An 11,658-nucleotide genomic window follows, 5' to 3' on the forward strand; every position below is an offset into this window, starting at 1 on the left:
ATATTGACTCTGATAAGGTCAAAAGGGATGAATGTCTAAAAATTCCTAAAATGGCTAATTTGAGAGTAGAACAACGAAGACCATTACAAAGAGATTAATGTCCTCCATTAGATTTCTTCTCAAACAAAAGATATATCATAAATTTCAGCACAATTTAAAATTCACTGCAACAAGAATTTAAAGCTCAAGTATGTTATTAACGCTAGCATAGTTTCAATTATGGTTCCTCATGCATCATATGAATGCTCTATGAAGTGTTTGAGTTTATTTTCTTCATTCTTTCATTGCATGACCGATATCTGATTTGACGAATATTGGATTCCCACAGAAGTTGAGAAGTCAGAAGCATGGAGATACCAAAAGCAAAACATTTGAACTCCCGAGATTACACTCAAAGGTCAACATTCGCACGTGAGCTAGGAATCCAATGGTTGCGAGCTAAGTAACTAACTACCTTAGAATCTCTCAAGGTGAGCCAAGTGCTCACCAGTTAGACCTTTATATTTCGTCTCATCCCCACTTGTTGCATTCAATCTACCGTCAAAGTTTAAAATCATCATCATTTATGCCTTACCCAATATACACAGGGTTTTGCCAACATGAATCTCATTTCATCATTCAAATCAACAGAAATCCACCAAATAATTGTTAATGGTATGAGAGAAGAAACTTCATAACACGATTTGTTAACCAACTTCTGTTAAGTTATGGTACACTACTAATCATTCAATTTCTCTAATTACCTTCTCCTTTTCTTTCAACACTTCCTCATCATTTGAATATATTTAATTAAAAACTAGCCTTTAAATTTGTTCACCAGGAACATGGTACCTTGGGAATCGTCCAACTCGGGGGACTCTTGTCCAAACTCTTTGTTACCTTTTTCCAAACAGTCGGTTCTCTTAAGAGCTGACCAAACAATGTTTTAAAAACCAGACCAATGATTAGGCCAATAATTTATCAAATTGGTCAGACCAACATCGGATATGGTTCAACTTAGTTGGACAGACATAGATATGTTTAAACATACATGTACATTGATTTCTCCTAACTGCATTTTTATTTTGTTTTAGTGTGTAATGTTATTCTTTATAGATAACTATCAAATGAGGATTTGTAAGATCAGTTAAATTAATATGTAATCGTCTTTTCAATAAAAATTATTAGCATTGTAATTTCATCATTAAGGTTAGCTATTGGAATAAATATAAACTAAATTTGGGCTTGGTTACAACCAACACAATAAGAGGCCCAACTCTGATATTTTTTTATTATTTATTTTTGGCAAAATAAGCAAGAGGAAAAACTACGTGGAAAACTCCTGTCATACAATTCTGATTTGAGGTAAAGCAAGACTAGTCCCCCATGAAGAATTTTTTGCAATCAAAGGAAAGTCAACAGATCTTGAATAAAAAGAAATGATAAAACTCATGCCAAATTTTTCCTAAGATTAACTTTTAAGATTGGTTACAAATCAGTTCATTTAAGACCCATACAGAAGGCCGAAACCAAATTCGTCGGCATCCCTAATCCTTACTATGTGGCTTAAAGTATACTAGATATTGGATCATATCAAAATAAACGTATCAAGCATAAATAAACCAGTCCACATCAGATCAAGATCTAACCTAGATAATGAATCCATACAAAGTATGGGTTTGTCAAATATATAGAATAAGAATCAATTAATAAACGTTGCATTGGTTTATGGAAGAAATAAACTAGGAGGTTTGCTAACTAATCCTAGAAAACAACATCAAGTAAGTCATTGTACAAATTGAATTTTTCTAATGAATGAAAAAATTATTTCAGTTATTGAAGAATCTTAATACTTCAAGAAAAATTGTCATTATGGGGATAAACATACCTCAGCAAATTGACATGTGGTCTCACATTTTGTTCATGATTGCCAGCTAGTTGAGCTTTAGGATCAAGATCCAAGATAACTATAGCAAGGTGAATTAGGCTTCCATCAACCATTCAACTGCAACAAATCCTAGCTTTAGCATAGAAATCATCATAACAATATTCTAACTTTAAAACTGAAATATTTTTTCAAACTATATTACGCATAGGAAAAAATAAAACCTCAAACCAGTTCACAAAAAGGAATTTGGAGTCTGAATCCAAGACCAAGACCCTTCGAAAGAGATTATGATAGTAGCAAAAGATTTTGAATATTTATAATCGAGAGACAATATAAACTATATCATTTACTATGGAATATGCATACACATGGCACACATTCGGGGTACTGACAACTAGGTAATTCATATTGATTCCTCCTAGCACTACACCAAAAATCACAATTAGGAACAGTTATTAACCATTCATAATACATCTGGAATAATTATAAACAGTTTCCAAAAGGGGTGTTCCTAATATTTGATTGAACCAATGCATTGATAACTACTTACAAGGAATATTGCTGCAGCCTTTGAAAGCAAGAGTCTACTTTCAGGAGACTTAAATTTCCCACTAAGAAGGCCCCATCTCCATGCTTCTTCTTTATAACATTTGAAAGAGATTCTGGAAGCTTTTCTGATCCACAAACAAGTAACTTCTGCAAAACAATGTGGACCTTACTGCAATCTGCGCAACAAAACCACTTCCCCTTTGGCAATTCCTGTTATATTTATATAGGTAAGATGAAACTCTAAATGCGAATAAAATAACAGATCAAGATATGGTGAACTGGAAAATATAAAATAAAAAGAATAGAATAGAACAGCGGGCTGGCAGATTCTAAGAAGCTACCCAGTTATAAATATTAAATTAATTGTACAAAACTAAATCAAGATATGGTGAACTGGAAAATATAAAATAAAAGAGAGAGAGAAAGAGAAGCAGAAACATAAATGTACAACAACCATGTGTTTGTGTCTATGATGCATGATGCGTATGTCTAGAGTAAGGATTTCAATGCTATCTAATAAGCAAGCTTGTGAGGTCATTTTTTTATTAGAACATATTCATACATTCTAATCTATGTAACGATGTTGCTGACTCATGTACGAAGTGCTAAACACACTGGCCCCCACAAGTCATATATAAAGTGTATCGACATCTGTTTGACACAAGGATACAAAAATAAATCTGATGCAGCAAGTCCTTGTTACATAGATGGTAAGAGAACTTTGTTACTCATAAATTTATAGGTGGATGGAGGGTATCACATGGAATTGAAGCTTACCACTGTAGTCACCCATTAACTTCACTACACCAACACCATTCTCAACACTTTCAACTTCCAACACGTGTCGTGTTAATGGCTGTTGGGCCTCTTCAAAACCAAAGTAAAAAAATCGAAGGATTTGTCAATAACATGAAACAATAAACATTCAAATGTTAAAAAAATTATTCCATTTTTATAAGATTAGGAAAGGAACTAAAATGCATCCAAATAACAACCACCACCACCACCAATGTCTCCACAAAACTAATGCCCCCCCTCTCCTACAGTAACACTCACATCTGTTCTAATACTTTTACTCTCCACCACCAACACCACCTCTGCCACCAAATCTGGTGGAGATCTCCCACCATTCAGAGATGCTACAGCTTTCCGATATGGCATCAATTGCGCCAAAATATTACTCTGGATAAACGCTCACACAATCCCCCAATCATTCACATCGCCATGACCCTCGACACCACATAACTCCGCAGATCCATCGTTGGAATCCTCTCTGTCCTCCAACACGTCTCTTGCCCAGAAAACATAGTCTTCCACTTACTCACATTAAACTGACGCTCAGATCTTCGCAATTTGATTTTTTTTTCCTACCAATCTAAAGTCTAAGAGTTATAACAGGTGAACCTTTTCTTTGTTTCTTTTTCTTTTCTGATTGCAGCTGGTGAACCTGATTTAGTCACCCTACTTCAAACACCATATGTTTGGTTACCATTGGTTTCAAATGTCACAGTTAATATCTCATGGTCAAAAAATATTCTAAACAAGTTTGGGAAAAATTTTATTATCAAAAAATTATAATATTTTCTGGTCCCTGCATCTTATCAATCAAAAATAACCTCACTTTTCCTAAAAATGGAGGCCTACAATAGTGAAGTAAGATTGCAAGAAGCACTAAATCTAACATATTCGAAAGGAATAAAGCAAAACAATCCATGATTTATATCAAGATCAGAGCCTCTATTTCTATAATTACATTCACCACACAAGAAAAACAAAGAGGAAAGAAAAACTTTCAACTAAAAATGAAGTACCCTTTTCACATTTTTTTACTACAAAACCAATTTCCTTTCAGGAAACTGTGAAGTTGGACATCCCACGTGATCTACACAAAGTTGGACAAAATATCTTTGAAGCATGACTTAACATATATGGAACAAAATTTAGCTTCTAAAAGATTAGAATTAAAGCTACATTCACACTCACATTGATCATAATAGAGAACCGTCTTCCCTGTGACCTGTTCAATGTTACTATTGAATTCGCTCTAGCCACATATGCCACATCGACACAATGTGCAGAACCAATTTCATATTGGGCTGAAATAGTCAACAAAATAATAATTTAAATATCTCTAAATGTGTGTGTGTGTGTGTGTGTGTGTGTGTGTGTGTGTATTAAAGACTGAATCAACAATAGAGGAGATAAAAAATAACGAAAAAACAGGACACTCAACAGTAGATTTTACAGAAGAATCAAATTCTTTTGAGATCGAAGAAATGATAATAAAAACATGAAAATAAGATCTATATCAGATCAGATATATACAACCAAATCCGAAATCTTGATTAAACTAACTAATACAGCTTCATGAAATCAAAATCTACCTAAAAGAACAACTAAATTAAGATGGAAACAGGTATAAAAGCACAATTTAAACTTAAAAGGAGAAAAACTTGCCAAAGGGAGAAAAACAAGAACAAGTAATTAGAGATCTCAGCAAAAATCCAAACAAACTAAACCAATGGATCTAGAAGTAATTGGAAACTTAAAACAATGGAGAGTTATATCTAGAGACGAGATTATGGATCTGGAAGCTTAAAAAAAATCGAAAAGGATTCAACTCTTACTTGAGCTAACTAGAGACGAGATTGATGAATCAATTATCGTTCTCACTACAACAAAGATTCAAGGACGAATTTCAACTCAAATCTATGACCTTAAGTTAAAAACACACAATTTACCTGATCTGATTGAGGCCTGCGATTACAGATTGGAGCTTCGAGAGCTTCTCAACATCAAATTAAACCCTAAGTTGGCGAGATTTCTAGAGAATCTTGAAATCAATAGCTTCTCGCTATGAAACCGTAAAGTTGAAGAGATTTGAGATGGTTTTTCCCTTAAATCCGTTCAAGAGTATGAGAGAACCAGAGAAAGTGAAAATCGCGTGTTCTCGTATAAAACTCAGTCACACTTGGGTCAGTCAAATATTGTTAGTAATGTTTAAGCATGATTATTTGATTAAAGAATGGTTATAAACTGTTCTTAATTATGCACTGCTTAAAATCATCCCTCGAAAATGTTCCTAATTAGTCATTTTGGTGTAGTGTAGGGCATTTCAGTCTTTTCAACTTTAAAATGCTCGTTCATTTTTATTTTCTATGTTCTTTTTAAATATCGTTTTTTTACTAAATAAGCAAAATCTCGTTAAAAACAATTAATGTACATCAAGAGAAGGGCATAACCCTTAGCTTACATAAAATGAAAAGATGCTCCTTATTTTACTAATCATGCAAGATTTATAAAACAGAAAAAGAGAAAAATATACAAAATACCTTGTACAATGGATACTCAAGGGCAGATTCAAGCTTGGCCCATTTTATTTGCATGACAGTTCTTCAGACAGCGTGAGGATTATGTCCCTCCAATAAGAAAATTGGCTTTGGAATTAATTGTTCAAATATCTAATGTGTCTACGACAAAATGAGATCAGCACCGCCAAATTGAATTTCATGGGCCATAGTAGAAGGTTAAATGGATATTACTTGCAGGCCCGCCGTTAATGAAATCTACTTGATCGAACAGATTAACAGTCTATGGAGAAAGATAAAAATGCTAAGATGATACCGAGAAATAAAAATTATGACCAAAGCCTAATCTCAAAAAATTGAGAGAAACTAAACGGAAATTACAAACTAGAAGATTGGGGTTTGAAATTCATAATAGAAACTAGATGTAATCATCTTTCCAATAAAATCCAAAGAATATTTTATGAAATACACCAAACTGTGTTAGAGTCAAGCTGCGATTAGGTCTTAGGTCCAATTGAAAATCAGTCCATTTAAGATCCATAGACAAACCTAGCCCAAACATGATTTGCTCGACACCACACCTAATCCTTACTATATGAAATTGAAGTTTTCAAATATACCAAATTAAACTCATCAGACATAATAAACAAAATAATTATCAAAAATATGGATTCGCCAATACTTAAAGAGTAAGAAACAATCAAGAAAAGCTGAAATTATTTAGCAAAGAGTCAACTTGTACAAATGAATGAAAAACAAAATTATTATGGGAATAGACATACACTTAGAGAGAAGGGATCGGACTTGTGACCTCATGCCTTTTACATTGTAGATTGTCATCATGAAATTGAGATTGATATTAATTGCGATGAAAGATGAATGGCTTCCATCAACTGCAATAAATCCTAACTTTAGCATTAACATCGTATCAACAACACGATAAAGTAAGGTTCCCTTGGAGTTGTCAGAAATAAGTATGTTTCCATCTCACTCTCTCTATTTCTCTCTTGACATCATTAAGATTTCGATCTATTAGGTGCAAGTTGTGAATAGATCGAATATGAGACATCATTAGGATTTCAATCTATTTTTGTTAGTATTATCATCTTTTTTTTTTTTAAGAGATGTTATTTGCTACTGTGTTACCTTTAACACAAATCAAGCTATTGTGAAGCAATTTATGGTGATAGATGTTGTTGATAAACGTGGATCTACTAGGTCTAGTGGCAACAAATAAATCATGGTGAAGAACTCTTGTTCATTTGCTGTACTCATTGTTATTGTGGGGCTGGTTTTATTTGCCCATCTAATTGGGAACATGCAGGTATTTAACAAAGATTCTTCCCTTTGAATTTGCAAATAGAAGTTTTTATATGTTTTCAAATGACTTTTTTGTTTAAAGTAGTTTGTGATTAGTTACTTGATGTTATTTGGTCACCAATTTCTTTAGTGTTCAAGGCCATCGTTTACTTGTTACAACTGAAAGATTTAAGACTTGGAGATGTTTTAAGGAATTATATTCTGCTTTTTTAATTCATTGTCTGCATCATAAGCTTCTTCCCATGGCTTGGATTTTGTGGAAAGAGAGTAGATTAGCAGAGGTTTTGAAATCTCTGAGGTACAAATGGTTAGTCTACAGAAGGTGAGGAAAGGTGTGTTTCAGGCTTAAATCAAAGCCTGACTAGGGTTCTGATGACCTTAATCTTTAGGTGTATTAATCATTAGAACCGGCATTTCCTTGAATGTTGATAGTATTTTCATATGTAGAGGATGGAACTTGTTATACCTCGGGATGATGTTAATCTTTAGGTGTATTAATCATTTCCTTGAATGTTGATTATATTTTCAGCAATAGTTATAAAAGAATGCTAGATATCAATGGTTTTAGTCAGCCAGTTGGGTCAACTCAAGTACTGTGTAACCCAGATTCTTTTGTCAAGTTGTATTTTTTAACAAAACATGTCACCAAAATGCCAACTTTGTGGAGATTTTCAGTGGTTGAACGGTGTAATGAATCAGCTAAAAGCGTGGTCTTCATCTTCTTACAAAATGGTAGTAGTTCTTCAAGTTAATCTTGATGATTTGTATTCCAATTTTGTAGATAAAGCAAGTTTAAGAAGTGATGTAGTGAAAAAATTATTGTTTTTGGTTTGATATGTAATGGATTATGAGAGGTTTGTGGCAAACATTGGGGTATTGCAAGTTCCACAACTTTTGACCCTTTAAATAAATGTCTTTGTAGTTTGTAGTTGGTGATATGCATTTTCAATGTTGTTGCTTGTTGCCCCGATGGGTTTTCATTTTCAAGATTCAGATGGTTATTAAAAGCACATCAACTTTACTGAGATCATTTTTTTGTTTATAAATGGAAATCCACTTTACAGATCTGTATCAAACAAGAATTGTTACAGTGGTTGTCTGTAATCCACAACTTCTTGTTCCACCATTACATAGCTTTATTGAATCAAGGTGTTAGGTTGCACAACACCACCATCCAGATTTTTCTTAGGAGAACTGCACAATGGTTCTCTGTAATCCACAACTTCTTGTTCCACCTTTACATAGCTTTATTGAATCAAGGAGTCATTGAATCCTTTAACCTCTTCAATTGATCACTCTCCTTGGCATCAACATCAATTGGTATAGCAGGCTCCATCACAGACTATCAAACATTTGCAGAATCAGCAAAAGCAACATATTCGGGCCCTGATTGATTAGAAACAACACAAAAAAAAAAAATAGTCCTTTTTAACCAAAGTTATCAAATGTTCAACTATGTACTTTCAAGTCAACCATTGTAATTCAAATATTAATATGAGTTACACAATCAGAAAGCAATGAACTTATAAACAACACCAGAAACTAGAAAAAATAAAATGTTTAGAACAGTCATTACCATTGGAATTTGCCAAATTTCGATAACTTGAAATCATAGAAACTAGACTACATACAAAAATTTCATAATACATTAACATTAAAAACATGACCCCAAAAAACTACAATATCCAAGTTTCAAGAAGAATATACCTTCGTAACCCCCAACATTTGGGACCCCATCCTTCTCGTAGGCTTGGTACCAAATCCTATTTGTCGAGCCTGGTTATTATAAACAAAAAAACATAAATATCGTCGAATGAATTGAACTGCATTCATTTTATACAAGAAAAACAAATTGTTTTTTAATAAACATATATATATATATATCAAATCCATTTCAACCACTTTTGGATGGCTAGACTCATTCAAATCACATCGAATCGTTCAAAATTAACTAAGACTAGGTGGATAACAGATTAAATCCGAATAATCGGTACAAGAACATAAAGTCTTCCACATAATTGTCTAAAAAACAAAAAATATCATCATTCAACACCAATAAACCATGCAAATGTGTGAAATTCAAGAAAAAACTAGGGTTTTACGATAAAATGGGAACAAAATTAGCAAAAATAAAGTAGAAAAGGAGGAGAACTCACGCTCTGGTGACGCAATTGTCCTGATAGCAGGTGATGTGAAACCAAGTATAAGGGTTTACGAGGTTTGGATCCTAGCTTTGGAGGACGTTATGAGGATCGGACAAGCTTCGTCTCAGTTTTTCGAACTCTCCTCTTGGGGTTTGGCTCTTTCCAGTTCGTTTTAGAGGAGAGAATTGGAGAAGAGATGAGAGGAGAAAATGTAACAGGGGAAGAGAGGACGGTTTTTCTAACTCTCCTCTTGGGTTTGTTTCATTAGAGAACATGAGGAGAACAAAAAATAAAAAGGATTGTGCTGGGGTGACACAGGCTTTACTGTGATTCTCACAATTCTGACGTGGACATGCATACATAACCGTAACCGTAGATGGTTTTTACTATTATCGCGAGGAAACATATCTATGGTTATGTGCACATCCCACGTCAGACGTGTGAGAATTGCAGTAAATTCATTTTGTCAGCATTTTCCAAAAAAATGCGAGGGATTTTTTATCAAACAAAAAAATTTGAGTTTTTTTTAGTGACTGTTAGAGCCAAATGATTGTAAAACTCGGTTTCTCGTCTCGGACGAGTTTTCTAATACGTTTTAGACGTCTCATTCAAAAAATCAAAAAATTGAATGTGAATCCTAAATCTCGATAAAAAAAAGTGACTTTGTGAGTTTGTCTCATTCAGTTTCGTTATCGAGTTAACTCAGACGATATGTCTCGATCTCGGATGAGTTTTAAAACAATTAGTAGCTGACGTGGTTTTTGGTTCCATGTTAAAAAAGTGCGATATGAGGTCCAGCTGGAGGTTACTCCAACATTACTTTTTAAAATAAGATTAATGATAAAAGAAAAATGCTGGAATTACAAAAATCGAGACACAAAGGTGACAAAAATGATGTGGTGGCGTGCGCATAACTGTAGATGTTTTTTACTCGTATCTCGCGAAAAAGTATCTATGATAATGTTCACGAAACCACACCATTTTGTCACCTTTTGTCTCCGTTTGTGTCATCCCAGCACGACTCATGATAAGATGATTGTCTGACAAATTCGGGGTCAGCGTGGCAAGTGCATAAAATTGTAAACCTTATGCCTTGTGTATCCCAAAGAAAACGATCCATTGTTCTGTGCACTTGCCACATCAATCACGTACATGTAGTGCTTCATTTTATCATGACTCTTTTAATAATTCTAATGCATCAAGAGAAATTACTATAGAGTTAGGCATACCTTTAGTTAAATACTTAGAGAGAAGGGATCGGACTTGTGACCTCATCATGCTTTTTCTCGTGCAGACTATCAACCACTTGAGATTTAGGATTAAGATTGATAACAACTTGGATGAAAGATGAATGATTTCCATAATTCGCTCAATTGCAGTAGATCCTACCTTTAGTATGCACATCCTATCTTTTCAAACTATTTTAACTCTGAAAAAAAAAAAAAAAAAACAAGAGAAACCCTGAAACGAATTTACCCAAAAAAAATGTAGAGTCTCAAACCAAGACCCATCAAGAGTGACTATGAAACTAGAATATGATCAACATATTTTATAGCCAAGGGGCTATACAAATTGTCATTTAATATGAACTATTGATACAATGGCACACAAATACGGAATTAATGACTAGCATTCAATGAAATCCGAACTAGAGTTAGTAAAAAATAATGAAAAATGCTAAGCTAACTTCCTACAACACTGGGCTGATGTGATGGTGTACACAAAACCATAGATTTTTTTCTCGATGACGTTTTTCTCGATCGAGGAAAAAAATCTATATCTCTATGTACACATGCCACCTCCGTACAATGTTGTAGGAAGTCAGTTTAGAACGGCTCAAAAATAATCATATTGGATCCCAATGGGGAAATTTTAGTCTTTCCTAATTTAAATCATGAGTTCACACATTTCCTTTTTTGTTATGAGTTCGGATCATATACACCCAAGGATATGGGTTGAAGCCCACTCCCACACCTCAAATTTTGCGACGTATATCTTTCATTCTACGTGTCAAGAATTGAGGAGTGGGAATGGGGTTTCAACCCTCCTCCTTGGGTGTGTACGATCCGAACTATAATTATTTTCTTCATAAAATTTTGTTGCAACATTTAATCTCTTTGGACTCTCTATTCAAAGCATATCGGGTGTAGTAGTTATTAATTTATTTCTAATAAAGAAAGGAAAACTTAAGGTATGTTTAGTAACATTTTTGAAATCTGAAGTCTAGTTTCTATTTTTTGAAATCTGGTTTTGAAAAAGTTGTTTGTTTGTCATTTTTAGAAGCTTCTGGTTACAAACAGAATTTTAAATCATAATAGTCATTTTGACAATATTACCCTTTCGTAATTTTAATTGATTGTTAATCGAAAAACATAACATGTTATGCATAATGAAACCATCCACACATTTAATTTTGATTTCTCATAAATTAAACACCCTAAAAGTTTTATTTTCAAATTGAATTCATACT

At 33.6% G+C, this 11,658-nt stretch overlaps 1 protein-coding gene across 8 annotated transcripts; it reads right to left on the reverse strand.

The window, feature by feature from the left end:
* Window positions 1–1,866: 1,866 nt before the first annotated feature.
* On the reverse strand, window positions 1,867–9,480 carry LOC147396846 (uncharacterized). 8 transcript variants are annotated; one of them, XR_015181028.1, is made up of 7 exons: window positions 9,201–9,480; window positions 8,752–8,820; window positions 6,507–6,617; window positions 4,400–4,512; window positions 4,228–4,298; window positions 2,418–2,626; window positions 1,867–1,984 (listed from the first exon to the last, which is right to left on the reverse strand). XR_015181028.1 is itself a non-coding variant. In XM_086452097.1 (7 exons), exons 3-7 carry the CDS (start codon window positions 6,565–6,567, stop codon window positions 1,962–1,964), a joined length of 480 nt encoding a protein of 159 aa, XP_086308223.1. In that variant the 5' UTR covers window positions 6,568–6,617; window positions 8,752–8,820; window positions 9,201–9,480; the 3' UTR covers window positions 1,879–1,961. The 8 variants fall into 8 exon arrangements, 3 of the variants coding, with proteins under 3 accessions (XP_086308224.1, XP_086308223.1, XP_086308225.1); XR_015181026.1 differs by lacking the exon at window positions 4,228–4,298 and adding an exon at window positions 3,194–3,283 and having other exon boundaries at window positions 9,201–9,479; XM_086452097.1 differs by lacking the exon at window positions 4,228–4,298 and adding an exon at window positions 2,218–2,291 and having other exon boundaries at window positions 1,879–1,984.
* Window positions 9,481–11,658: the final 2,178 nt, after the last annotated feature.

Source organism: Akebia trifoliata, chromosome 8 (genome assembly GCF_017979445.1).
Source record: "Akebia trifoliata isolate Shusen 1 chromosome 8, ASM1797944v1, whole genome shotgun sequence".
Taxonomy (NCBI): Eukaryota; Viridiplantae; Streptophyta; class Magnoliopsida; order Ranunculales; family Lardizabalaceae; genus Akebia; species Akebia trifoliata.